The sequence below is a fragment of the Brettanomyces bruxellensis genome, chromosome 5, assembly GCF_011074885.1.
Source record: "Brettanomyces bruxellensis chromosome 5, complete sequence".
Classification (NCBI taxonomy): Eukaryota; Fungi; Ascomycota; class Pichiomycetes; order Pichiales; family Pichiaceae; genus Brettanomyces; species Brettanomyces bruxellensis.
Window position 1 is genome coordinate 851636 of NC_054686.1, and position 27665 is coordinate 879300.

General features: G+C 43.5%; 14 protein-coding genes across 14 annotated transcripts; 9 read left to right on the forward strand and 5 right to left on the reverse strand.

Moving 5' to 3' along the window:
• Window positions 1-260: 260 nt before the first annotated feature.
• BRETT_004402 (uncharacterized protein) lies at window positions 261-2327 on the forward strand (the record flags this gene model as incomplete). The annotated part of the gene is made up of 1 exon (XM_041282898.1): window positions 261-2327. One exon carries the CDS (start codon window positions 261-263, stop codon window positions 2325-2327), a length of 2067 nt encoding a protein of 688 aa, XP_041135674.1.
• A 799-nt stretch (window positions 2328-3126) lies between these two features.
• BRETT_004403 (uncharacterized protein) lies at window positions 3127-4506 on the forward strand (the record flags this gene model as incomplete). Its single annotated transcript, XM_041282899.1, has 1 exon — window positions 3127-4506. The coding sequence occupies one exon, from the start codon at window positions 3127-3129 to the stop codon at window positions 4504-4506; it is 1380 nt and encodes a 459-aa protein (XP_041135675.1).
• Window positions 4507-5450: 944 nt separating this feature from the next.
• On the forward strand, window positions 5451-7043 carry BRETT_004404 (uncharacterized protein; the record flags this gene model as incomplete). The annotated part of the gene is made up of 1 exon (XM_041282900.1): window positions 5451-7043. One exon carries the CDS (start codon window positions 5451-5453, stop codon window positions 7041-7043), a length of 1593 nt encoding a protein of 530 aa, XP_041135676.1.
• A 1112-nt stretch (window positions 7044-8155) lies between these two features.
• On the forward strand, window positions 8156-9670 carry BRETT_004405 (uncharacterized protein; the record flags this gene model as incomplete). Its single annotated transcript, XM_041282901.1, has 1 exon — window positions 8156-9670. One exon carries the CDS (start codon window positions 8156-8158, stop codon window positions 9668-9670), a length of 1515 nt encoding a protein of 504 aa, XP_041135677.1.
• Window positions 9671-11491: 1821 nt separating this feature from the next.
• On the forward strand, window positions 11492-12316 carry BRETT_004406 (uncharacterized protein; the record flags this gene model as incomplete). The annotated part of the gene is made up of 1 exon (XM_041282902.1): window positions 11492-12316. The coding sequence occupies one exon, from the start codon at window positions 11492-11494 to the stop codon at window positions 12314-12316; it is 825 nt and encodes a 274-aa protein (XP_041135678.1).
• An 868-nt stretch (window positions 12317-13184) lies between these two features.
• Window positions 13185-13814, forward strand: BRETT_004407 (uncharacterized protein; the record flags this gene model as incomplete). Its single annotated transcript, XM_041282903.1, has 1 exon — window positions 13185-13814. One exon carries the CDS (start codon window positions 13185-13187, stop codon window positions 13812-13814), a length of 630 nt encoding a protein of 209 aa, XP_041135679.1.
• Window positions 13815-14078: 264 nt separating this feature from the next.
• On the reverse strand, window positions 14079-15027 carry BRETT_004408 (uncharacterized protein; the record flags this gene model as incomplete). The annotated part of the gene is made up of 2 exons (XM_041282904.1): window positions 14079-14930; window positions 15025-15027. 2 exons carry the CDS (start codon window positions 15025-15027, stop codon window positions 14079-14081), a joined length of 855 nt encoding a protein of 284 aa, XP_041135680.1.
• A 697-nt stretch (window positions 15028-15724) lies between these two features.
• On the forward strand, window positions 15725-16150 carry BRETT_004409 (uncharacterized protein; the record flags this gene model as incomplete). The annotated part of the gene is made up of 1 exon (XM_041282905.1): window positions 15725-16150. The coding sequence occupies one exon, from the start codon at window positions 15725-15727 to the stop codon at window positions 16148-16150; it is 426 nt and encodes a 141-aa protein (XP_041135681.1).
• Window positions 16151-16380: 230 nt separating this feature from the next.
• Window positions 16381-16788, reverse strand: BRETT_004410 (uncharacterized protein; the record flags this gene model as incomplete). The annotated part of the gene is made up of 1 exon (XM_041282906.1): window positions 16381-16788. The coding sequence occupies one exon, from the start codon at window positions 16786-16788 to the stop codon at window positions 16381-16383; it is 408 nt and encodes a 135-aa protein (XP_041135682.1).
• A 337-nt stretch (window positions 16789-17125) lies between these two features.
• BRETT_004411 (uncharacterized protein) lies at window positions 17126-18271 on the forward strand (the record flags this gene model as incomplete). Its single annotated transcript, XM_041282907.1, has 1 exon — window positions 17126-18271. The coding sequence occupies one exon, from the start codon at window positions 17126-17128 to the stop codon at window positions 18269-18271; it is 1146 nt and encodes a 381-aa protein (XP_041135683.1).
• Window positions 18272-18792: 521 nt separating this feature from the next.
• Window positions 18793-19332, reverse strand: BRETT_004412 (uncharacterized protein; the record flags this gene model as incomplete). Its single annotated transcript, XM_041282908.1, has 1 exon — window positions 18793-19332. The coding sequence occupies one exon, from the start codon at window positions 19330-19332 to the stop codon at window positions 18793-18795; it is 540 nt and encodes a 179-aa protein (XP_041135684.1).
• A 1911-nt stretch (window positions 19333-21243) lies between these two features.
• On the reverse strand, window positions 21244-22461 carry BRETT_004413 (uncharacterized protein; the record flags this gene model as incomplete). Its single annotated transcript, XM_041282909.1, has 1 exon — window positions 21244-22461. One exon carries the CDS (start codon window positions 22459-22461, stop codon window positions 21244-21246), a length of 1218 nt encoding a protein of 405 aa, XP_041135685.1.
• A 919-nt stretch (window positions 22462-23380) lies between these two features.
• On the reverse strand, window positions 23381-24568 carry BRETT_004414 (uncharacterized protein; the record flags this gene model as incomplete). The annotated part of the gene is made up of 1 exon (XM_041282910.1): window positions 23381-24568. The coding sequence occupies one exon, from the start codon at window positions 24566-24568 to the stop codon at window positions 23381-23383; it is 1188 nt and encodes a 395-aa protein (XP_041135686.1).
• Window positions 24569-25427: 859 nt separating this feature from the next.
• BRETT_004415 (uncharacterized protein) lies at window positions 25428-27467 on the forward strand (the record flags this gene model as incomplete). The annotated part of the gene is made up of 1 exon (XM_041282911.1): window positions 25428-27467. One exon carries the CDS (start codon window positions 25428-25430, stop codon window positions 27465-27467), a length of 2040 nt encoding a protein of 679 aa, XP_041135687.1.
• Window positions 27468-27665: the final 198 nt, after the last annotated feature.

Consider the following 27665-nt stretch of genomic DNA (forward strand, 5'->3'; position numbering starts at 1 on the left):
ATACCTCTCCGCTGAATACAAGGAAAACGGATGAACGATGCAGAAGCATGCAGATTTCAGCAAGGGAAAAAACCCCAATGCTTGGAAGAAAATCAATTTCAGTTTGTCGTTTTCATTCATTAATTGAATTTTTTTTTTATTTACTTATTTTTCTGTTTCTCGAAAAGTGAGGAGAAGAATTGAAAAAGTAGTAAATTCGTCCAAGTTGAATTCTGAGTTGTGGGAAGAAGACACAACTTTTTTGCGCAAGGCATCAAGAAATGTTCAAGAAATGGAAAACAGAGAAGGATGCGCCGGGTTCGAAGGGATCTGGCGCCAGCAGCGGTGCGGGTTCGCATGCCGCAGGGGGTGCGTCGGCGGCCGCCGTTTCATTGAGCGGAGCGCCAGATGCGGTGGGGAAGAGCGCTGCAAATGGGTCTGCTGGTCTGGCCGCAGGGGGTGCAACTGCGGGAGGCGCAAGTAATGGCGCTGGCGCAACGAAGATGGTCGCGGCTGCCGCAAACGGTAAGGAGTTGCAGCGCAAGCTCGACCTGAACAAGATATACCAGGATGATGATTATGACGAAAGCCTGGAATACAAAGTGATAAACAAGGACAATCCAGAATTGCCATATGGGGATGGTTCGGACAAGATTTTTGGAATGGAAAATTACGGATACACGTGTTATATTAACTCGATTATGCAGGCGCTATACCACACTGGAGAGCTCCGCAAGGCGATACTGGAGTATCCGCCACGGGACGCTGCGCATCCGCGCAAGCGCAAGTTGCGCGTCAAGGGCGAGAAGCCGCGCGGGTTTGTTGCTGCGGTTCAAGCGCAGGCGGGTGTGCGGGCGCCGGTGAATGCGCCAAAGAATGACGCTCCACTAGGGAACCCGATTAAAAAGCCAGGCTCCAAGGTGCGCAACATGTTCTCCCACGGGTCAGATGAAGCGTCTAGGAAAGGAGGTAGCGACCGCAAGAGTATGAACTCATCGTATTCGAGCACTCTGAACGAGAGCCAGCGCAGCGGTAGCAGCGGCGTCGCGGACAGCGGAAGCGACAGCGCCGGCGGCGGATATCCGCCGGAGGACATGGAGCTCGAGCGCACGACGGTGGCGCGGTACCCGCTATTCAAAGCGCTAGGGGTGCGCTTCTACCTGAACCAGCAGTCGAACGTGACGGTGGTGGGCGCAACGAAGAACCCGGCGGACACGTCGGAGCAGCGCAAGCGGCATGCGCTCACGCACGGGCCGATAATCAACCTGGATGTCTCGTTTAGCGCGCAGTATGGCATGCGCCCGAGCGTCTTTACGAGCGTCAAGGATGCATTTGAAGCAATGGCGGAAAACAGCGCCAAAAAGGGCGTTCTTTCCGCGTACTACCTGCTCGATATGGTGAAGAAGAAGAATGCGAACTTCCGGGGCGCAATGCACCAGGATGCGCACGAGTTGCTCAACTTCGTGGTGAACAGCGTGATCGAGACTGTGGGGGAGGATGTGCGCGCACGGGGTGCGCCTACTGGCGGGGATGCGGGTGCGGGTGCATCAGCGCATGCCGCAGACGCAATCGGCGCCATGTTCTCCGGCATCCTCACAAGCGAGACTAAGTGTCTCACATGCGAGAATGTCTCAACACGTGACGAGCGCTTCTTGGACCTTTCCATCGACTTGCAGCCAAACACTTCTCTCACAAACTGTCTCCGGATGTTCTCGCACAGTGAAATGCTTTCTGGATCCAACAAGTTCTTTTGTGAAACATGCCATTCTCTACAGGAAGCATCGAAAACAATCAAGCTCAAGAAGGTGCCGAAGATTCTCGCGTTGCATTTGAAGCGGTTCAAGTACTCGGAGAAGCTCGGGCGTATGGTGAAGCTCTTTTACCGTGTGGAATACACCAAAACGATCAGAATCTTCAATACTACCGATGACGCAGAGGCATCCGACAAGTTATACGAGTTGTATGCGATCGTCGTGCACATAGGAGGTGGCCCATACCACGGGCATTACGTGTCGATGGTGCGGACGCCGAAATTCGGATGGCTTCTGTTTGACGACGAGACCGTCGAGTCGATCGACGAGAGTTTTGTGTTCCGGTTTTTCGGCGACGGTCCGGGACTATCGACCGCATACTTGCTCTTCTACCACGAGGTCGCCGACCCGGACAATTACGAGAAGCGTCGTGTTTTTAACGGGCTAGATGACGATGAGGACACCGAGAACTTCAACCACCAGCCGCCGGGTGCTCCGGGGGTTGATGGCTCCGATAATCATTCCACTATCAGTACTGCATCTTCTGGAAAGAGCAAGCTCAGGTCCAGGTTGGGTTTTAATTTCATGAAGCTGTAGTTGGGTGGATGTGGTTATTGATTTGTGCTTATTGCTTACTACTGATATCTTATTCATGGATCTTTACGCTCTGCTTCGTAAAGTCATTCACCATCACTCTCACTAACAAAACTTTGTACAAACCATCCCGATCATTCAAAGTCGGCTGATTTCATGATCACCTCACCCTTCCACCACCACATTAGACTAAATACTACTCTCTTCAACTATTTTACGTTACTTGGTTCTCTCTTCCTTTTCTAAAATAATGTCTAATATTCTTCCTATCGAGGCAGTGCTCGGCTGGGCGTAAAAATTCGGAAGTGCGGCTCCATTTATTATTTCTTTATTTCTCGGCACGAAAGTTAGAAGCAGAGAAAAAAAGTTAAATTGAACAATGCGGCTGCGTGGTAATTTCCCCATCCGAGACTCGTAGATAAACTTATCCGTTTTAATGTGGCCAAGCTTGTTGTTCAGCCTCGCTTTTTTTTCTTTCGACACTTCAATTCGTTTGTGAATCGATACACATATTGCAACGGGCATAAGTAGGGCAGTCCGAGATTACATTGCAGCAGTTTGGGTGCGTTATCTGGAATAATACCGGATTTGGAATTACCGCGCCAAGACAATTTGTTCAATTAGACGCCATAAGGCAGACTTGTGGTTGAGTAGTTGGCATTAGGAGAGATCCAGCACCATTGGGCATCAGCAAGAATCCAAAGTTAGCCGAAAAGCAGCGGAAAGTCAGCATTGGTGGTCAAAAGCCGAGGAGATAATCGATCAGGCGATTTTTACAGCCTAAAGCTTTATAGAGAGCAGGATGGCTCTATTTACGAAATTGCGGACAGCCGTCGTCGTGATGGCGATTGCGACGGTGGCGTACGCCGACAGCCATGCCGGAATGAGCATGGACGACAAGAGCAAGGATGCAGACGAGCGGTTGGCAACACTAAGGAAAGGGCTGCAGCTGAAATTCGTGCACTGGTTTATATCGGTTGCATTTTTGGTCGTGACGCCTGCATTTGGCGCGTGCTACGCCCTGGCAGACCGCTTCAGGCCCGCGGTGGGCATCCAGGCGGTGGCAGGTGTGTATTCCATCGTGGAAGCCCTTGTGCTGCGGTTCCCAGACCCCCAGGGGCACGAAAATCGGACTTCGCGCGGTACGGCGTGGTTCCTCATGCTTTTTTACGCACTCGTGGTGGTGAACGGGGCCGTTTGTGAGGGGGCAAGCATGGCAGCCAAGCTACGGGACTCGAGGATTGGCAGGATTGCCTCCAGACTCTCGCCAATGTCCTACAAAGTGATGTCTGTGCTACTTTGCGAGTGCGGCTTCCTCAAGGCCGGAATGAACATTATCGCCATGTTGGGCTTCTGCTACAACGACCATACCGGCCAGTGCAACGCCCACGGCATTATGGGCATGTCCTTCATCGCGTATGGCTTGTTCCTCGCGACAATGGTTGTGATTCCGTGGTTGCGTGTTAATCGACACAGATACTCGCAGGAAATGTATGATTCGGCAATGATCACCGCCTGGGGTATCGTGAACACATTCACGGAACACCGGCCATGGCAACCATGGTCTCACCACGATTACCAGCACACAAGTATGGGGATAATCTTCTGGGCATGCGGAATGCTCGGCATGTTTCTCTCCAGGCACCACAAGCGCAATTTCATGCCTGCTTTGACCTTGATATTCACCGGTTATGCCATGGGGCAGCATTCCCAGCACACCATGACCTCGGAAAAGCTCCACTCGTTCTTTGGGCTGGTGCTTATGTTCGGCGGAGCGTCCCGGATTGCCGAAATAAGCTTCTTGTTGGGAGATGCCGACTCCGACCCTTCCGGCCGCATCCTCTCTTTCCAGTACATGCCTCCCTTGGCACTTGTATCTGCCGGGATCCTGTTCATGTGTGCAAACGAGGAGCAAGTCCAGCTTGTTATTGACATGGGTGCAGATCATGCTGCCTACATTTTGATCGCACTCAGTGCCTCCTGCCTCGTTCTTCTCTTTTTCATTGCAATGCTTGAATTCTATCTTTATCTTCGTGGCTACAGCCCGGAGAGCAACCAGCCTTACAACACTTTGGGGGATGGCGATGACCTTGAGAGTCAGGAAAGCCCGGATATACAGTCCGGAGATCCCCGGGACACCGAGTTCCAGCTTGATGATCTGTCGAGTCTGGATGAGCATTAGTGGGTATGTTGAGTGTTGAATGGATGAATGACTTGATTGGATATGCTGATTGAATGAATTTGCTGATTGGTTAACTGATTGAAATTGCTGATTGATTGAATTGGTTAATTAGTTGATTTTGTTGATTGATTGAGTCTTAAGTTGAGTCTTAAGTTGAATCTTAAGTTGAATCTTAAGTTGAGTATTAACAATATGAAATAAATATGTAAAGTATTTGATTCGGGTGAGACATGCCTATTTGATCATTTCTAAAGTATCATTATGAATAGACCCATGCCTATAGTTGATGGTACAGTTGTACGGTTCACAGGTGAAATAAAACCTAAAGCATTTGTTTTTGTACAGTAAAATGGTCACAAGTAGCCCAACTGAAACTAGGCATGCTCTTATTTATTGAATCCTTCGTATGTATATGGTTGCTTCGATTGCACATCCCTCAGTTTCAGTTTACGTAATCACCACTTTGAGTATTTGGCATCCGTCTACTTACCAAGACCTGGTTTCAGCTTAATGATCGTTACATAATCATATGGTGAGTGCAATTAGTTATTAATTCTCCGACTCTCAGTCACATAATAACACAGCAGATTAGTGCTGAGTGCACCAAGAATGCTTATTCTTCATTTGTTTTAAAATCCCGACCTAAGTTCATCGCCATACACAGAAAGCGCACTATTCCGCAAGGGGATCTATAATTAAAGTAGCATGCTAGTATGCTACCGGGACCATGCTGGACAGTGCATATTTGTAATGTTAGATGTGTGATTCGCGATCTTTATCGCCGATATTTTTCATCGTCTAATTTTTTTTTTTTTTTTTTTTTTTCACCTCGTCTTATCATATATATAGATACCTGATATTCTCCGCAAACTATCAGTGTCTCTTCACCTTACAGCACAATTCAAAGAGACTGATTTTTATTGCATTTTAGCAGGCAGCATAGAATGAGTGCGCTTCTTTCTGCAGACGATTTGAACGACTTCATCACGCCAAGTGTGGCGTGCATTAAGCCGGTTAAAGGCAGCAATGAAGGAAATGAAGGCGAAAAAGGTCAAAAGCTTGAAATCGAGATAGATACCCAGGGAAAGCCCGTGGAAGTGAACAAGGAGGGCGAAACAAGGCGTTTGCAGCGAGCCCAGATATCCCTATCGGACTGTCTTGCATGCTCGGGATGTATAACGTCTTCGGAAGAGGTGTTGATGCAGCAGCATTCACATAAAGAGTTTATGAAAGCGATGGAAAAGTACAAAGGACAGAAAATCTTCGTGGCAAGCATTAGCCACCAGGCCAGAGCATCGCTCTCAAATGCATTGCATCTTTCTGTGGCTGATGTGGACCGTGTGTTGATCAAATTGTTCGTTGAAAGACTTGGTTTTGCCAAAGTGGTGGGGACCGGACTTGGCCGGCGGATAAGCCTCAAACAGATGTGTCAGCAGGTGATTGACGCATCCCAGAAGGGGGATAAAGACCACAAGAAACCGATATTGACGTCGATATGCCCTGGATGGCTGATGTATGTGGAGAAAACACATCCTTTCCTTCTTCCATACTTGGACAACACCAAATCTCCTCAACAGATCACAGGTCTTCTTCTCAAGCGTACAACTGCAGCTGAGCTGCATATCAAGCCAAAGGAGGTGTACGGGTTGTCAGTAATGCCGTGCTTTGACAAAAAACTAGAGGCTGCCCGTCAGGAAACAGATGAGCAGGTGGATGTGGACACTGTGATCACACCCAAGGAGGTTTTGCATCTATTGGAAGATCTGAAGATTGACTTGGACCAGCTTATTGCTAAGGCATGTGCAGACTCCTCGTATGCCGATTTGGGGGCTCTGTATGAGCGATTTGCTCCCCATAATTGGCTGTATCCGGTCGAATCTTGGACAAACGATGAGGGATCGGCATCTGGTGGCTATGCGTACCACTATTTGGCAACCTTAATGCACAGACAGGCTGCTAGTGCGGATTGCTTTGAAATCAGAGAGCTGGAGGGTCGAAATCCGGATATATACGAGCTTCAATTGGTCAACAAGGTCTCAGAACAGGTTGTGGCCAGAAGTGCCGTGGTAAACGGCTTTAGAAATATCCAGAATATGGTCAGAAAGATTAAGCTGTCATCCCAAAAGGGGCCACGGACTAGCGGAAGGGGTAGGGCCGTCTTAAGAAGAAGAAGAATGCAAAAGGGACACGCAGATCCAGAGCACGGGTCACGTGACCACGAGCATGCGGGACAGCGAGTAAATCTTCTAGAATGCGAGCTGATCGAGGTTATGGCATGCCCACATGGATGCATTAATGGCGGGGGACTGATCAGTGGCCCTGAGGATCATCATTCGGCGAAAATATGGGTGGAGCAAGTTTTGGAAAAGTACAGAAGCATTCCAAATGGCGACATAGGCACTGATGAGCTTGAGAAATGGGTTCAGGACTGGCTCGAGAACTTTACTGTGTGCAGTAGCAGACTTCTGAAGGCGAGATTTCAGCGTGTGGAAGCTCCAAAGGACAACGCTACTATTGCTATGACTTCTACATGGTGAAGCATTCGTATGGGCGACGCGTCTGTAGCGGTCGGTGGTTGTGGGGAATAGGGGGAAAAAAAAAAGGAGGTAAAAAATCAATATTATGCACTTTTTCAGGGCTGTGAATAATCCGGTGCGCGCAGTCCGTTATTTTTCGGAGTGCGGAGGCTGGATGAGATAATGGGAAAGATAATGAATAAATTTAATTCGTTTAAAATGATGAAATGAGATGGACGCTATTGTGAATCTGCCATCAACAAAATTTGCACCAGAATGCTGTATATATAAATGCAATTCTTCAACCAGTTCTATGATTGGTTCGAAAATAGAGGAAAGAACTAGTCGATGGACAGAAATTTAATCCGGGTCCGAGTATCAGCAATCCGTTTTTTTTTTTGCAGGTTTCTTAATTGAGAATTAATAAGCATCTGGAGTGTATTGTTGCGGAGCGAGAACCAAAAAATCAAAAAAAAAAACAATATTGAGAAAAATAGCGTCATCATGGCTGCTATCAGCAACTTTGCGAAGGCAAGAACACAAAATAATGGCAGATTTGAGTTAAAACACCGAGTCTGCTGGTGAATTGTGTTTTCGATGGCCTCATATTTTTTTTTCAAACTCGTATATAAAGAGGATACATCCCAGTTAGTTATTTGTTAGAAGTTTCTTGCTTTTTCAATATTTTGTTTTGCTAAATACAGAGACAATAGTTTACAGGGACCGTAATAATTGCGCGAGTGATAATAGTTAATTAGTGGGGCAATTGCAGAGTGGGAATAATTACAAAGCAGCACAGGAGGTATATTAGGTTAAATAGTACAGGTATAGTGTTATATGCACAAGTTGGCTAAGTAACAGGGCAAAATTAGCATACAAGTATATCATATATAGGAGATTCATTCTAGGTTTATTCCAGGTTTATTCCAGAGTTACTGTACATTTATTCTGGATTTACTGCACATTATCACGGATTTGTCAAGATTTATCACAGAATTAGTACCTTTATCACAAATCTATTGCAGACTTATCACAAATATATCGCAGATCAATCACTGATTTATCAATTGCATCATTTCATCATTTCGCCATTTCACCATTTCACCATTTCATTATTGCAGACAAATCAAATCATGACAGCAATTCCATTCAAAGAAAATACAGTGATCGTGGTGTTTGGAGCATCAGGCGACTTGGCCAGAAAAAAGACATTTCCAGCCCTCTTTGGGCTTTTTAGAGAAGGATATCTGTCTGACACAACCCGGATTATCGGGTATGCAAGGACAAAAATGACAGTTGAGGAGTTCCACAGCAGGATAAAGGAGCATTTCGACATTCGAGACGGAGCGCAAGACCTAGTGGGGCGTTTTTTGGACATGTGCACGTACGAAAGTGCCCAGTACGACCAGCCTGAAGGATACAAGAAGTTGACGGTAGGCATCGAGGAGTTCGAGGCGTCGAGATGCGTCGATCGACCTCACCGACTCTTCTACTTGGCTCTCCCGCCTGCAGTTTTCATCCCTGTGGCCGAAAGAGTGCGGAAATACTGCCATCCGGGGAAAAAGGGGGTTGCAAGGTTGATTGTGGAGAAGCCGTTTGGCCGAGACCTCGCGACAGCACGCGAGTTGCAGGAAAAGTTGGCTCCACTTTGGAAAGAAGACGAGCTTTTCCGGATAGATCACTACTTGGGCAAGGAGATGGTGAAGAACTTGATCCCGCTTCGTTTTGCCAACTCGTTTCTTCATGCTTGCTGGAATAACCAGTACATCAGCAGCATCCAGATCGAGTTCAAGGAGCCGTTCGGCACAGAGGGCCGGGGAGGATATTTTGACAACATAGGGATTATTCGGGACGTGATCCAGAACCACTTGCTTCAGGTTTTGACGCTTTTGGCCATGGAAAGGCCTATTTCCGGCGATGCCGAGTCCATCCGGAACGAGAAGGTGCATCTTCTGCGTGCAATAAAGCCGTTGAACAAGGAAAATGTGCTTGTTGGCCAGTATGCGAGGTCCGAGGACGGGAAAAAGCCCGGATACCTCGATGATAAAACCGTTCAGCCCGGTTCTAAGTGCATTACGTACGCAGCACTGACTTTGGAGATATGCAATGAGAGGTGGGAGGGTGTTCCGGTGATTCTCCGGGCTGGAAAAGCACTAAATGAGGGAAAAGTCGAGATCCGGGTCCAGTTTAAGGAGACGAAAAACGGCATTTTTTCGCACGTGAGCCGGAACGAGCTCGTGATTCGTGTGCAGCCAAACGAGGCCATGTACATGAAGATGAACACCAAGATTCCAGGTGTTTCCAACCGCATGGTCGTCAGTGACTTGGACTTGACATACAGCCAGCGGTACAACAAGTTCTACATTCCACAGGCCTACGAGTCCTTGATTCGTGATGCGTTGAACGACAACCACTCCAATTTCGTCCGTGATGACGAGTTGGACATCTCCTGGTCTCTTTTCACGCCTCTTTTGGAGTATCTCGAGGGTCCTGATGGTCCTGACCCTGTTCCTTATCCTTACGGCTCCAGAGGACCTCCCCAGTTGAACGATTACTTGGCTAAAAACGGCTACGTCTACCAGGGACGTGCTGGCGGCTACCAGTGGCCCGTTACCACACCCGAGGGGGCTCATAGGAGTAAGATGTGAGTAATAATGGTTTCTGCGTGCTGAGTAGGGTTAAAACTTTCTGTACTTATTGCTAATGAATGCTTCTGTCAAAACAATGTAGCTCTCGAACAATGGAGTTCAAGTAAGTGAAGATGGTATTGTTATATCATCTGATCAATACGAGAACCACATCTATATAAAGTGAAGATATTCCCTTTTGTCTATCATTATACATACTATCTATTACATACTACAATAAATATCGAAACAATATATAAATCTGGTAACACTAACTTTAACAGCTTCTAAATATCATTTGATGATGAGCGGAGTAGTAAAGCCCTCTATTATGAATGCTTCTAAATACTTTTTGATGATGCTAGTAAAGCTTTCTGTACTTATTTTTAATGATACTTTTAAATACTTTTTTGATATCGAGTGGGTCAGCAACACTTTCTATTGTTAATGAGTGCTTCCAAATGCTTTTTGATGTTGAGTAGGCAGGTGTTTCATCAAAATTCCTAGGTGAGATTAAGTTGAACTAGTTGCTTTATATTGTTGAGAATGTGTGATTGGAAAAGAAATCTGCCCAATATTTAAACGCTTACAAGTATTACATACACAGGAAAATGGGATATCACTGGGTAATGTTATTTAATACCCAACCACTCTCCTAATGTATTACTGTGTACAAGTTTTAACGGCAGAATTACCCCTTTGCAAGGAACTTCAGAACAAATGACATTATACCAAAAGAAATAGCTTTTCAAATAAAACATCCCCAAACTAGAGTGAAGCGGTTGTCTCACGACAGTATACAATAGCGAACTCAAGAATTAATTATGTGTGCAGAACAAGTCCTTATAGCATCTTAACGAAGTTCAAAAGATTGTATATACTCTTCAAAAAGTAACATCAGTGTTACCTGGTTAAGCAACATATTTAAATATTTTTGCCTCCTGAAAAGAAAGGATAACCTGAGAAAAGCAAATTTCTCTATAACTGAGTAACTGATACTATTTTTTCTGGCAATTAAATTATGTATGTGAAGATCGGACTAAAGATAACAAATACTATTTCCGACAACATGATGTTAAAGGATTCGTGAGAAGATTACCAAATCCATCTAATGATCCTATATATTTATTTTGGATACTTATTATCTTCTTTCACCTATCTTATCTTATAACTGTTATCTGTTCACAATTATATTTGTGCATCATTCTATTCGTCTCAACTTGTATCTGTATCAGAAGACGGAGGGATATGCATTTTTATTAAATGAAAAATGTCACTTGTTCTTTTTCTCTCACAATTTCATGTCATAACAATCGTATGCCAAAAAGGAATACTAATCAGATTATTCCAATGTGGCCCCTTTCCTATTGTTCTACTGCTATTTCAGTACGCTTATTTTCTGTCCGCGCATCTCATCAGTTAATTCTACTGATACGTGTCCGTGTTACCTAATCAGGTAAGTGAATTCAGTAATATTTTATCTGGCTTTAAACCGATAGGTGTTCAATTGACCCCTCACAATATAATCAGAATAAAAGTTAACTCATCGAAATTATCGCGCAACAAATATTAGCGGGCACTGACGACATCCTCCACTTTTTCTTTTCCTCTTTCTCACTTAGGTACATTCCACCAAATAATACCTTTCTTTTCTTTTCAACGCAATCCAAGTGCTTCAATAGGTACAAACCTGCTTGAGTCTGTACGTTTTCCCGGTTCAATTTCTTGACCTGTCTGCGTATTTGATGAAAACCAATCTATATAAAGTTAGCACCCTTTGCAAATATAACATTGACGACAAACATAAGACAACTTTATTACATTCACACGACAGCTGTTAATATGGGGAAAAAATACTACGCAGTTGCAAATGGCAGACAGAATGGTGTCTTTTCAGACTGGTCTAGTTGTAAAAGTTCAGTGAACGGTTACTCCAACTCTCAATTCAAAGGCTTTAATTCGCGTGCTGAAGCTGAAGCGTATGTTGGGGGCAATTCCAGCAGTTCTGGAGATGCTTCTTCCAGCGGGGGATCATCTAGTGGAGGATATTCTAGGGGATATTCTGGGGGATCTTCATTTACTCCCTCTTACGGAGGAGGCTATTCTGGCTCATATTCGAGCCAAAAGTCGACTGCTTCTTCAGGAAGAGGATCGAGTGGTTCTTCAGGTCAAAAATCAAGTGACTCTTCATCTCACTGGGTTTACACTGATGGTGCATCGAAGAACAATCAAGACCAAAGCAAGTCTGTTGCCGGATACGGCGTTTTTTTCGGCCATAACGACTCCAGAAATGTCGCTGCCCCATTGAGAGGCAATAAGCAGTCCAATCAGAGAGCTGAAATCATGGGTGTTGATACTGCCGTTGACAAAATTTTGACTGGTGGTGTAGACAAAAAGTATAATATTGCAACCGACTCGATGTACACAATACACTCTTTGACTGATTGGGGCAATCGGTGGCGGGAGAATGGCTGGAGGGGATCATCTGGAAAACCGGTGGAGAACAGAGATGTGATTGAACCTTGCTTGAATAAAATTGACAAGCTTAACGAAATCTATAATGATAAGGGCTATGACAAATTGGAGTTCAAGCATGTTCCTGGACACCAAGGCATCGAAGGTAATGAAATGGCTGACAAGCTTGCAAATGAAGGCTGCCGCAAGTAGTAATGAATTTTTATTTGTAACATGATCTGATTATGCTCGCCATATGAATGCTCAAGTACTTTAGTGTGATTGCTTTAAATATACAACTTTACGTCAAAGATATTACTATACATGGGAGTGGCTGTTCAGCTGGTTTGAAGTTCTTCTAGTTGATAATGCTTCCTTGAAACGAAGTGAGCATTATCTTTGAATACTACTTAATTAAGTGAACGTTATTTTCCGAACACTACTGAATTATCGGAAGTGAGCGATTCTTTTTTTAAATACATTGAAGTTGTTAATTCTACAACATAGGATTCCTCCAAAAATACTATGAAATGTTGCATGCTACCTTAAAGGATTCACTAATAAGAACATGGAGTAATCCTAAGATACTATATTCATCGGTAGTCGTGTCTGAACTACACCACTTAACTATATACCCAACATACAATCACTAGGATTGAAGCATGCGCATTTTTGTTTTATCTATCTCTTTTACTTTGCATCTTTTATTTCTTCGGCAAAATACTTTACTCACTGACATATTCCTAAAGTAGTAACTTAAACAATTGACCATATCACGCTGATTAACTGTACTGATACGTTAGAGTAAATATACCTCTCCTTTGTAGTAATATCACCTATACTTTTGGGTAATAGTATACCAAAGCTTATTCAGTAATACACCGAAAGTATGTTGAATGATTCATTTCATATCCTCATACTACCCAAATTACTCGGCCTTCTCCGAACGGAGGGTGATGCGGGTGAAAAAAATATGTCATATAAATATATTCAAACATTCACTCAAACGCACATTCAAGTATACATTCAGCCAACTACAACCAGAAATCCCCAATTTTTTCCATTTCACCACTCATGCATCATGGTTGTCATCAAAGAATTATCACTCTCTTCACATATACTCATACCAGCACAGCCCTTGACCCCCAAGTCGTTCGCCAAGTTTGGATATGTCTTTTCTGCAGATGAACAGATACGAACTGCAAAAACGTCAAACGCCAACCAAGGCACAGCCGTCAAGTTGCTCAAAGTTGCTCCAGTGGTAAACAACAGCTCTCATGCACCGTCCGGCAAGCTTGCGACTGCCAATTGGAACATTTTTCGGTGTACTCCGCCAAAAAAGTACATTGTGCAAAAAGAGCACGATCAACAAGTTTACACAGGCAGAGTTCTTGAACGCCATCCATATTCCACGCAGACGTTTGTGCCGATGGGTCGGGATGCCGGTGAAAAGGCGTTTGTGGTGATTTGTGCCCCGAACGACCCGAATTTCGACGATCTGCCTCTGGTGGAAAAAGCTGAGGCTTTTGTTTGCAGAGGCGACCAATCGGTGACATACGCGGCAGGTACGTGGCATGCACCAATGGTGGCAATAGGCAGTAAGGGACATCTTGATTTTGCCGTTTTGGTGCATGAAAATGGAGTGCCAAACGAGGATTGCCAGGAGGTGGTTTACAGTCCTGGGTTCGAGGTCAGCTTTAGTTACAGTTGAGGTTACAGTTATGGACATTAGCGTGATTGAAAATGTATTCCCCTGCGTAGTTACATGGGCTTTGTACCTTACATGCTTTCTCTGTAGAAGCAACTTATCTAAGAGTCACTTTGCTTGCAACTTGCAACTTACAAAGAGTTTATTTAACAGTAGTTTTGTCTGCATGCTTATGAAAAGAGTTTCCGCACTAGCATCACGTTTATAACAGTATTTTGTGCATTATATCTGCATCTAAGAGTACTCATCTACAAAGTGCAGCATCATCTAATCGGTATCCATCTTGTCGCCGTCACCATCTTCCTTCTTCTCTGCCTCCTTGTTATCTTTACCATCATCTCCATCGTCTCCACTGTCACTGCTACTGTCATCATCATCATCAGCAGCTCTGTGTCTGCTGTTTGAAAGCGTGTCCAACAAATCAAGCCATTGCTGAACTTCATCATCGTCATAAACCTTGAGTGGCTCGTCTTTTCCAACAACTGCAACTGTCGTATTGTGTAGATTGAGCTCCTTATCCTGGGCCAAAGTGTCTCTCAAGGCAGTCAAACCATACTCAATGAGCTTTTCCTTCGTTGCATCGGCAAAATTCTCGTAGTTATCCTCCAAAAATGTCCGTGCAGCCTGCGATCTGGCCCCTATTGCCGTTCCGTAATACTCCAACACCGATCCTGAAGGTTGGAATTCGTACAAATGTGGTCCGCTCTCATCCACACCTGCAATAAGCAACCCAACACCATACGGCCGTCCGCCGGCACTCTGTGTGTTGTCCTGAGCCTTGTCTGCAATCGAATAAACAGCTTTTGCCACGCTCAATGGCCGGTTAAACACCATTTTAGAAGTCATTGCCTGCTGACGTAAGAAATTCGAAAGAACTCGGGCATCCGGTGCCAATCCCGCCAATGCCACACCCATGTGCTCATCTATCTTGATGACTTTCTTCTGGTATGAGCCTAGCTCCTCCGCATTCCTCTTCAGAGCCACTAATACAACGTGGTTTTTCGACGCAAGCCCCACCGCTGCTGATCCTTGCTTGATTGCTTCTAAAGCATATTCCACTTGGAAAATACGACCCGTCGGCGAGAATGTCGTCACGTCGTTATCATAATTGTTTCTGAACTGTGGCCAGAAGTGGTTTTGTTAGTAATTTCGTGCCCGATAATGTGTTCTCATGTTTGTTGTCTATAAAAGACTCAACTCCAACTTTACTTACCATATTTGCAAGCTACTTATAATATTTGCCTCGAAAGAAATCCCGTGTGTTTTGCTGAAAACTTCTTGTATTTATAGTAATGTGTCGAATCTCAAATATGGCAAACAGTGCTATGCTTAATGTTTGTGGTACTGATCCACATTCAATTTCTTTGCCCTTGTAGATTGAGGGCTGAACTTTTCCCTCAGCATTCAATTTACTTGATTTTTTATTTTTTTTCCAAATCTATTCTTCCTCTGGCTAGCTACCTACTGCTATTTAAGTCCTGCTTTTCCTCCCTATTCATTTTAAGTTCCATCTCTTCCTCATCCTTCTTATTGAACATTTACCCATCTTGCTATATTCATCAATGAAGCGTTACAATTACCTCTACACTTGCATTATTTCCAAACTTCACAGATAAGCCCCTATCCCGACAACATTGGCCGTTCTGTTGCATCCCTGCACCACATTGTCTGATGCTTCGTATCTGTCGTGTGTTATTTTTGCAATCTTCTGTTCTCCGATATATTCACAGCCACTTATCAATTAGGACCTCTCGAGCTATTTGAAAGATCGCAAACCAAGCAAATTAAGCTCTGTAAACATAATTGGAATTACATACATACACATTGACGTGGCGCAGTTGATACTAGTGTTTCCAAAAGCTTGCGTCTCGTAAAATAACACATATACATACATACATACATACATATACACCATGGCAATGAAAATAAACCCAGTCTCCAAGATAATTGGACTTTCATCTGTTTTGGCAGTCGGATTTTTGATGGTTGTTTTGGCAGCTGCAGTTTGGGGCAACTGGATGCCAATTGTTTCCGCTCTCTTGTTTGCAACTGCTCACTTACCCATATTAATCATAAACTCGCATTATGTTTACGATAATTCTTTAGACATGGACGAAGAAGGTGAAACATCTGGTGCTACGGATGTTGGCCACTTCCTTGAAAGCCTACTGCTTACGTCAGCAGTTGCCCTACCGCTATCCCTATTACATTGCCATACTATGACGAAGCAGGCTTCAATTTTGACAGTATTAGGTGGATCTTTGATATATGGCACGATTGTTACGTTCACGACGTTTTTCGATGGTTTTAAGGAGGAGGATGATCCGTTTGGGTTTTAGATGAAGGTATTAAAAGGTGAATTTTAGTCGAAATGAAGGTTCACATGGTGTACATTAACTATAAACAAAAAGCTGATGAAAGGCATGCTGCTACTTGCTGGGAAATGTACATGGGAGGTCAACTGATGGAATTATGTACAGGTGGAGGGAATTCTATTATACCTAGTTAAATACAAAAATGTTCAAGTCTTGGAAATAATTAAAATGCAGAAATGTGGAATTCTAGTGGGTTACTCCGTCCTTTTTTCCACACGTGTCTCTTCTTCAACATGTTTGTCACTGTATATGTTGCGAGTCTCCTTCATAAGCTCATAGAACTGGATAATCTGGTCATCGCTCATCTTTTCTAAGAGTTTTTCAGGTATTCTGTATTTTTTCCAGTCATCGTGTGTATTCTTTTTTACCACAACCAAATAGTTCTGCCAGGATGATAGAAATCCAACTATCTGTAATGGATTGTCGATATTCTTGTGTGCCCTAAATTCTGCTTTCACATACTCGTCTCCCAGCTCTTTTTGAGCTTTCGGGAGCTTTCTATGAGCCCTCAGTATTTCTCTATAAAGTTTTAGAGGTGGTAAAAGAGGCGATCTCTTTGATGAGCTCAATATTTTCTTGGCTGCTGTCCATGCTGGTCTCATTATGGTACTAACTTTGGTAGTTGAGATGAATAATATGTAAACAATAATTGCAAGTTAAATGCAGCACCTAAATATTTTTAATGTAATAAAGTTGTATCTAATCGTTCAAGCCAACCATATGCGGAACCGATTAAGGATGACATTTTATTTTTTTTTTTTTTTTCCCCCCCCTACTTATGCGGGGAAATTCAGAATCAAATGCTCAATATTTCAATTTTTCTTCATTCGCGACTCAATTACAGACTCACATAGACATCTATCTCATTGGCCGATATCCTTTATCATCTACTTACTTTCTTCTACGCTCTATTATTCTTCATTGCGGAAAATTCACAACATGATCACTTTAGAAAGAACAAACGATTGGGATGTTATCAGGTATTGCCAATCGAGAAACTATGATACATGGGGCAAACCATTAAGCCTCGAGCAGTACTTGGAGAGGGAAGAGATCAACTATAAGCATTCGCTCTGCAATCTAGACCGTGACTATTCGAAGGAGAAACGGGGTGATTATTATTGGGTTCTTAAGGATAGTAAGGCCGAAAGTCCGGTTTCGAAAGATCCCAAACTACGCAATATAGTTGCTTCGTGTGAGATATTGGTGAGAGATGCATGGGTGGTAGATTCAAATGATAAAGACTTAAAAATCAGGAATTGCCTATCAGCCGTGATTGGATCTGTCTTTACTTATCCGGAAAACAGGTCTAGGGGGTATGCCAGCCGAATGCTGACGTTGCTTGTGAAGCAAATGCAAAAGTTATTCCCTGGAAAGTATGACTTCTCGTTTTTGTACAGTGAGGTTGGTGAGTTTTACTCGAGGTTCGGATACGAAAGTCGGCATGTTCCATTGGTGAATATTGCATTGGATGGACACAGAAAGGAGCCCAATTTTGCATATCATCCACTAACAACAAATTTTGACGAATGTCTTGCCGTTTATTCCTCTAAACTTAAGAAAGAGATGGTTGCTGACGTCAGCAACGAGAAACTTGAACAGAACACCATCTCGTTTTGCCTCAAGCCACAAARGGGGACGATCGAGTGGTTTCTAAACAGATCCAGGCACAGTGCATATTCGATAGCTGGCCAATCAAAAGAGGAAGCTGCAAATTTAATGTTTGGTTCAACGTTAGAAACTCCAGAGAGTGGGTTTGTGATTTGGTTTCTTGACTACAGGACTAAGGTAGCCACTGTTTTGATGCTGTATGCAAATTCATTTGACAATTTCAAGAATTCAATGTTTCTTTGCAGAAATCTGGTGCCTGCCGACTTTGAGAAGCTTGTAATTTGGGAGTCCGAGGTTACTGACTATGATAAAAGTGGTTCATCAAACAAAAATGCCTTACGATATGTCAGGGATGAAATGCAAGCCGAAACAGGGCTTGAGAACAGTTCACTGAGTGCGTTCAGATTCTTGAACTTGGATGTTAGCGGTAAAAACGTTCACTGGATATGCAATGGAAAGAGTTGCTGGTTTTAAGCGGTAGTGTATAGACAACTGCAAACTAAATTGGAATGTTTATGATGGGTGCAGCTACAAGATGCGTATTTGCAAAATATTTAATTTATTAGTATCACACACTGAGACGTGGCAAGCACGTCAATGCTGAACGGCAAACCATAAGGAGTAGAAAGAAAAAGCTCCCACAAGGCATGCCGGATGATGGGATTGTGGATACCGATGCTCATGATAAACATAATGATAAAAAAGAGAGAGGCCTCATAGAGATATGCTTGGTATAAAAAGCAGCCAGATCAATCTGGCTATAATAGACCAGAAAAATACTATTCACGTCCCAAAATGACATCAGGCGGCATGACTCGTGTGGAGAGCAGGGTATAATGAAGTGATATGATTGGATGACTGCTGACCGCCGACAGTTTCATTTGGATTTCGGTACTAAAATGCACAATATGACATACAGCACACAAATCAAGCATGAAGAATTTCTTTTTGTGAGTGCAGTTGCCTAAGCTATTTGCGAAAACCACACTTCATGCTTAGTCTGTACGAATCGAGTCAACTTCTCTAAATGCATAACCATCGGAAACCTTCATGCCAGAAGAGTAATCTGGGAGATTAATGCGCCTAATAAAAACGTTGGAAGGTGAGTCTTGGGGACTTGGAGAAGCAGTGTCGAAAGAGTATGAGAGAGAAGGCATTGGAGTATGCTGAGACTGTTCTGGTTGGAATGCTTCTTCAATATCTGACAACTTCTTCTTATGGCAGACACGTTTGCCGAAAATATGGAAACTTCCAAACATGCATTTGTAGATGAAACAGTACGAGCCAAATACAAGCAACAGAATACAAACATCACGCAAAAACTCGAAGCAGACTATTTTGAATGTAGCCATAGTGGAGCTGACCTCGTCTTCCTGTGCAAAATGATATTCGAATAAACCCAGACCAACTCGACGTATTGGCTGGAAATGGCCGTCATCTGCACTGGACGGCAAGACTAGAAACTTCTTCTTCGTGTCTTCAAATAGATGCTCTCTTAGAAGAACAGCGTCGTACTCTGGTGATGGAATTCCCATGATGACTAAATGCTAATGGTATCTGATAGAAAATGCAATGGTATAAATGACGAGATGCAAGATGCAAGTGAGAGCTTTTGGAACTGTGATGCAACAAATTGGTGTTATGACTTCGATTAAACTGAACAGAATGATCAAAAGAGGCACAACTGGTTACGATGGGCAGTACTTGAAAAATGTCTCACACTGTGAAAAACCTGGACGCAGGATGGGAGCTGGGAATGCAGGCTATGCTATATGTATGGAAAAGAAAAATCTGGAAGTTTAGGAGATGTTTATGATGCTAGACTATTAAGGTATGCAAACCCGTGTAGATTAGAAAGGGAGGAGCAGTAGGTCTAACAGACATACAAAAGTAGTAAAGAGACGCAGACGCCAAAAAAAAAAGTCAGGAAACAAACCAAATAAAGTAAAGGGACATTATTCAGTACTTATTGACCGTGGTCCAAAAGATGGATTGGCGAAACTCCTTTGAAAAAAAAAAATCCTTCTAAAAAAAGTTCTTGGCAGTGTGGGAAAGAACTAAAAAAAGAAATGCAGGACATCTAAGGATCTGCGTTTGTAAATTTTTTGATACGTCATATATGGAAACCTAGAGAGCTCCGAAAAAGCACGAAGCAAATTGGAATAATAAAGACCCTTAGTAGGTAAATAAAAGAAAAAAAAAGTAATTTAAAGCAAATTAAGAAAGAAAGCATTGCTTGTATCAGTAAGCAGTGCGTTTCAAAGTGAATTGTGAGGTATAAAGATATAATGACATGTAACATTTGAAAAAAAAAAAAAAGGAACAGTAGTGCAAAACATGAACGATTAGAATAATGTATGGACATCCCTTTCCTAGAATAACCGTTTCTAGCTGAAACCGAGACTTGTTTCCAAAATGGCTGCATCCAGATCAAAGGGGTGTGCATAAATCAAAAGCGAGAATAATGAGCTGAATTTATTCATTCATTCAATTTGATTCACGCTTAAAAAATGGGTATGAGTCTTGCCGATCAAAGGGTTTAGGGCAAAATTTTTTTTCCTTGCTCCTCAAAATTCCTCTCTCCTCTTTTACTAAGGGAGAATAAGAGGCAGGGGAGAGGGAAAAAAAGCCCCTGTAGGAAGGAAATGTTATCTAGAGAATATTTAGAATATTCATCAGGCTAAATTAAACGTGAGTATGTGTCTGTGGTAATTGTGTAAACTAATATGACGCGTAATAAATTAAATTTCATTTCGGAAGACAATTGTTCACAACACACATTACAATGCAGTCTTAACGGCATATGTGTATGTTAGGATTAGGAAATTCGAATTTACTTACTTCTAGCCTTGCTATTTGCACAGCTAATCAAAATTTCACTACGATTACGTATGCAGTATTCATTTGCATGTGTATTTATTTCATAAACGCCGAAAAGAAAGTCTTGACAAATTTTGAGCAGACAAAGCAAAGTGGTTGTATGAATCGGTATTTGGTAATGGCGGCATTTCGTTGATATAATAACAGTATTGATTTATTGTTACTGATAGTGGAGGCCATTTTTTGGTGTTAAAGAATGGTATTTTCCTGGTATTAAAGAATGGTAGTATTTTTCTGCTATTATAGCTGTATTTTCTTGGTACTACGAATAGCTGTATTTTCTTGATATTAGGCAACGGTAATATTCGAACTCGTAAGTAATAGGCAGCTTATAATGACGTTAAAGTTGTTTATTCAAGTAGGGAAATTTGCCAATTCTGCTAAGTGTTTACTAATTTTCTTTTAGAACATATCCAACGACATTTCATTGGAAAACACGTGCCCCATCGCCATCTCATCCGCGTACATCCCTACACCGCTCATTACACAAACACACTCTTTTCAATGATTAATAGCTTCTATCAAACTACACAAAAAGCATAAAAGGAATCCGGTGAATGGCACGCTTACTGCTGAGAACACTGAACATTAGGCTGACCACCAGCCTCATCGTCCTCCTCGTAATATCCGTTTCCAGCACGTGACTTTCTGCCGCTATGTTTCACCGGATCATAATCCACAAGCTGACAAGAATCATCAACTTCAGCACCCTTTGGAATCTGGAGCTTTGGTCTGGCAGGAAGAATCTTCTCGAGATTCTTCAACTGCTGCTCGCTGGCAAAGTGGTTTGGTGGGAATTTCACGGTGAACTTCACGAACAAGTTACCGTAATCACCCATTTTTTCAATAGGCATACCTTTACCTTCGAGAACTCTGACGCTCTCCGGTGCAATAACTTCACCAGGAACAAGCTCAAGCTTCAAGAAATCACCGTTGAGATGCTTGAATCCAATCTGGCCGCCCGCCAATGCTGTCAAAAGGTCAATCTTGGCCTCATAGTACAAATCGTCGCCCTTTCTCGTGAAAGTCTTGTCTGGCTTCTCATCAACCACAATAATGACATCACCGGCAATCGTGTCTGGATACTGGTCACTTTCACCGTGGAAAACAATCTTTTCACCTGCCTTCATACCAGGATTGATGTGAACCTCAAGGATCTTCCTCTCCTCGATAACCTTCTTACCATGGCACTTGCCACATCTGTCCTTCTCGTTCATAATGTCACCCTCACCATGACAAACATCACAGGTTGTCTGGAATCTCTGAATCATTGGACCCATCTGCCTCGTCACAAACTTCATACCCGTACCATTACATGTGGCACACTTCTTCACGTTCTTACCACCTTTACCATTACAGGCCTTGCAGATCACCGTCTTGTTCAAGGCCAGCTTAGCTGTTCTTCCCTTGTACAACTGCTCAAGAGTGCAGCTAACTGTATGTCTAATATCTTTACCCTTCTTTGGACCCTGGCTCTGTCTTCCACCACCAAAACCGAAGAACTGCGAGAAGATATCGGAGCCATCCATACCTCCCATATCACCCATTCCTCCGTTACCCTTCAAACCTTCCTCCCCAACCTGATCGTATATTTCTCTCTTTCTGTCATCACTCAAGACTTGATATGCACTCGTAATATCCTTAAACTTCTCAGCTGCTCCGGGCTCGTGGTTTTTATCTGGATGGTATTTGAGGGCCATCTTACGGTATGCCTTTTTCAGCTGTGCTGGTGTGGCATCTGGCGACACACCAAGAGTATCATAAAGTTTTGTGTCTGCCACCATTTTCTTTGCTTTCGAAATGCGTTATATGTGTTTCGAATATATATGCTCCGACTGTATCAATGTTGCTACTTCAAAACTGCTGTTAGTAGATTTTGCAATACTGATTCAGTAGGTATCTTGTATTTTATTTGCCTCTAAACCAAAAATTATGCTAAGATCTATGCACCCTAATGTGATTTTCTTAACCTGATCCACCTGTGATCCTAAAAGATGTATATATAGATATGAGAGGTTGGTTTTTCCCTTTTATCTATAAACAGATTTAGCACAAATCTGAACTACACCGGTTTGCACCAACAAGAAACACTATTTACCTTCAGCGCTTTCTTTTATCTTTTTATAAAGCTTCTAGCTGAAAAGTTTCCTTAATTTTTTTTTGTTTTACTTATTATTATTATTTGAATTTTTTTTTTTTTTCTTGTTATTAATCTCCCTGGATTTAGCATTTCTTCCCACTATTCCGCATGATCTTTTCAACGCCGCCTTTCCTTTTTTGGGCTTTGGAATCTCATTAGCTGAGATTTGTGTTACGCGGAATATGGGAGAAAAATTTTTTTGATAAAAAATTTCGTCAGATCGCACGGCTTTGATGAGCAAGGGAGCATGCCTGAAAATTTCTGGAACTTTCCAATCAATTTTTTTTCCTAGATAGTGCACAGCCGCAAGTAGTAGCAGGGTTCAGCCACTGATCAAAAAATAAGAGTAGTGGAAGTGAGTTTTAGGGATTGTGATTAGTGGGAATTTGGCTAGAAAAGAGTAGCTATATGCAATTAATTTATAAAGTACATTTATCGGAAAATAAAACATCAGAAAGAAAGAACTAAAGGAAGAAGTACGAGTATGCAAAAGAAAGCAAAAGTAAAGCTGTGCACATCTTCAGTGTAGAGTAATTTCGCAATTGTAAACTTTCTAATACATATCAATTACCGAAATATCCAGGAGGAGGTCTCCGAGAGGTGTTTGGTGAAGCTCGTCTCCCATTGGATAAAGATGTACCTGGATGATACGTTTCCTGTCTGGGAGAGCTCGGATAATATTCAGCTCTAGAGTCTGCAACCTGAGATTGACGGTTCAAACTTGCAAGTTGCTCCTTTTTCTGAGATAACTTGGAAGTATTTCCGTATGCAGGAGGTCTAGAGAAAGGTGTAGAGGTGGTGGAATATGGATTATCGCTGTATGATCTGCTGACTGTGGGAGTGGTGTGAGGAATCTCTGGAAGAGGCCTATTAGGATGTTCTATAGGTCTGTTCATGTAATGTTGGTTTGAAGTTCGATTTGGATGGTTGTGTATATAAGTTGGATAACGAGGAATATCTTTATGCTGATTATCGTTATTCTCCTTCACAGGTCTATTTACATGCTGGTACGTATTGTATTGTTGGCTCTGTCCGGTATTCAAGCCCTTTCTAGGCATATTTCCATACAGATTCTCGTTGTATGGCCTGCTTTGCTGATTCACAGATGCTTTTCGGATTTCCTGTTGCTCGGGACGGTTTGCTTGAAATATGTCTGGGTTACCAGAATTATTGTGGTTTACATTAGGCCGGTTATCAACATTTTCAATCGGTACAGTTTGCTGTTCATGGGTGCCTTCTCTCTCCAGCAACTGCTTTCTGATCTCAGTATGGATAATTGCTGCGTTTCTCGTTGAGCAACCATTTAACCAAGCGAAAAAAGAGCCAATCACGGGTGGGAGAGTGATAAGAAGATCGAATATGATATTTGCATGAAGCTTTGCCTGTGTGGCGGCATCGATGTGGAATTTACTAACGGCCATCTGAATCAACTTCAAATGAACCAAATACATCAAATATGGTCCGATTCCTGGAAGAATAACCATTATTGGTCCCAATCCACAGCCACAATCAACCGGGTAACAGCCCATAAAGCATTTGTCATCCAACCATGCTCGCTTCTGGATTTTCTTCCACTGCTTTTGCTCTTGCTTTGTCGCGCTAGCTGGAAGTTTTAGCTTTCTTGTTGATCCATCTGGCAAAGTCTCTATGTATGGGTTTTTGGTCTTTATATACTTTTCTGCCAGTTCATTGAATTTGTCAATTGCTGTGTCTTCTGCCAGACCCTCAGCAAAACTCTTCAGGGTTTGCATATGGAGAGATGTAGTATTTTTTGTTGATAAATTGCTTTCACCTCTGTTTGGGCGCTTATCAATAAAAAAGGAATGTCTTCTGAATGAAGATCAATTGAGTCTATGAAGGTAATGGAATTATTGCAAAATGTTAGTGCTGGTCTTGTTAATGCTCTCAGTTCAAGTAGTGGTTGTGTGGGGAAGTTGGAGAGTATGAAAATATAAGTTGCTGTTGGGAGATGTTGATCCGGCTGTTTCCGGCTTCCCCAGTTGGAAGTGAAAAAAAGGATAAGAATAAAATACAATAAAAAAAAATAAAAAAAATAAAAAAAAATAAAAAAAATAAAAATAAAAAAATAAAAATGAAACAATAGGCAACAACTGAAATAAGTTTAAAAATGTTTAAGAATGTATGAAATCCCATCCTGCTTTGGTTGATGATCCATTACTGATAACAAACGGGGCTCATGGATTATTTTGATATTTCCGAGCAGGTAGGCGTGACAGAATTTGAGATGCAAATGCAGCCTGGGGAAAAAGACATCCACAGCTCGTTTATGTGGTTTTGGTGGATGATTTGGATTGGAGCCAGGAGGATGGATGAGGTCAGTTGCCGAAATAAAAATAGAAGAGACAAAAAAATAAAATATGAGTGAAACAAAAAAAAAAGGGAGATGGACTGAGGATAAGATTTCCCGGGGATAGTTTCTTAAATCAGCGAGCGAGCGAGCATCGTATATTAATTATATGGATATATTTCAGGGCATATTTTATTGTTTTTTTCGGTTACGCTCAGCACTTGTAAGCACTTGGATACACGCTTTTTCCATATTTTCAGGCATTTGGAAGCACATTTCACATCAATTGCAGTCAGGCAGCGATGTCGTTCAGCTTCGAGAACATTCCGCGCGATTATGAGGAGCTTCCGGTGCCGGTTTACATCTTGAAAGGACACACGACAGGTGCCAAGGATGGACTTATAGCAGCGATATCGGACAAGTTCTCAACACAGTATTTCGAGGTGGTGGACGGGTACTTTAAGGCGTACTTGCATCTTTCAAAGGGTTACAATTCGATCAAGTTGAAGCACGTTGAAGGGGCATGGGATGCAAATGGGTATGCAGCCCCCAAGGCAGGGGGGAAAGTGTATGGAGAAACAAGCATGAGGCTTAACTGTGCACCATTTGAGGGGGAGGGCACATTCAAAACGCCAAAAGTGCATCTTTGCGTTCTCCTGGGCAAGGACTCGAAGGGCACGTTCGACAGCCCGCGGGAAACGGCAGCGTACCAGGGGAATGGCCTGGATACGGCAGTCCGGAAGTTGAGAGTGGCCGGCAGGCTCATGCAGGCGTTCACGCTTGATGAGATGGCGAAAAACGGGCTGGGCAAGAGATGCTTCCAGTTTGTGGAGGAGTCCGGGTTGAGCAGTGTGAGCTCGCAGGAGGAAAAGGCCCGGGTGCAGAGAAACCAGATCAAGATCCACGTTATTCGGTCGAGCCACACGGTTGCCGAAATCAGGGACATGCAGTACGCACAGCAGAACAAGAACGCCAAGGACGCCGGCAAGTTGTTTGAATTTGCCCTTGAAGCGTTGAAAAGTGCAGGCGGAGATTTTTCTGATGACTCTACGGCACACACTCCTGCATTGGCGGCCGTTTTGATACTTGATGCACACTGGAGCAAGCAGAAGAACACGTTGCTTGGTCATGCGGCATTGGGTGGTGGAACGGACCGCATCAAGTTGGCGATATTCGGCTCGCACGGGCTGCATTCGTGGCCCATGGACTGGGAGTCGGTGCACAGAAGTTTCACGGACTGCTCGCGATTATCGACCGACGAGGTGGCCAACGACTGTGGAGAGTGCAGTTCTCGCTGGGAGTGCCTGTGTGTGACGCTTGGGGCATTTCTGCACGAGATCGGCCACTCCTTGGGCTGTCCGCACGAGGAAAATGGCGTGATGCTCCGGGATTACGTCACCATGGACCGGAAATTCGTGTCCAGGGAGATGTACTGCATCCGGACAGGCCGGGGCCAGTGGGGGCCGGTCCGCACGGCCGATGAGCCCGGGTGGAACCGTCTTGATGCCGTACGGTTTCTCTTCCACCCGGCGTTTTCGCTCTCCCGCGACTTTGGTGACCTCGACTTCAAGCCAAGGCTGTGCCTCGCCAACCAGGGCATGAAGATTGGCTCTGGTGTCGATGCCGGCCCCAATTTCGTTGCTGTGGACCGCGACACTTTGGACGTGCAGTCCGAAACCGGCATCTACCTCGTGGAATGCCACGTTGGCGAGTGGTCCCGGCTTCACTACGAGTATCTGCCGAAATTCTACAGCGGCATTGGGCCCCAGAAGTCCATCCGGCTCAACTTCTCGCTCATCCAGAAGCAGCTCGCCCCACAGTGGAGAAACAAGCCCCTCCACCTCGAGGTATTGACTTTGGGCTGTGGCCAGGCGTCTGTTGACAATCTTGGCCAATTCCTCGTCGACCACTCGTCCGCCGTGAAAATTTCCGGAAACAGACTCGCCAAGAAAGGCACACTTTACGGATTAAACGGTGGGAACCCGGTCTCGGCCGTTTTCCCTGCGGGAAAGGCCATCAGGCAAATCAGAGTCAGCCACGGAATGGCTTTGGACGGCTTTGACGTTTTCTTTAGCGACAACTCGGCTGTCCGCTTCGGCAACTCCAAGTCTCACTACTCGGACTTCTTTCTAGACCAGGATGAGATACTCGTTGGAGTTGCCATCCACTCCGGGGCCTGGGTCGACGGAATTCAGTTCATCACCAGCAAAAAGACCAGCCCCTTGTATGGTGGAAATGGTGGCTCTTTGCACAAATTCATGATTCCAAACGGGGCTTCCTTGCTTGGCTTCTACGGGACTATGGGAAGCTGGTGCAACCAGATTGGGGTGCTCTACGGTTGAGCGTGGTTTTCTACTTTGCATTTGGTTTCGGTAGTATTTCTGGACCCGTATACTGCTCTATGCGGTATTGGCTTTCATCTCTGTAGTACTCTCCTTGCTTTCAGAAAGATGCACCTTTCTTTCGCTGATCCAGATTCCATGTTGTGCAATATATAGCATTCTTAGCAGTACTTCTTGCATTACACTTTGAATTAAATA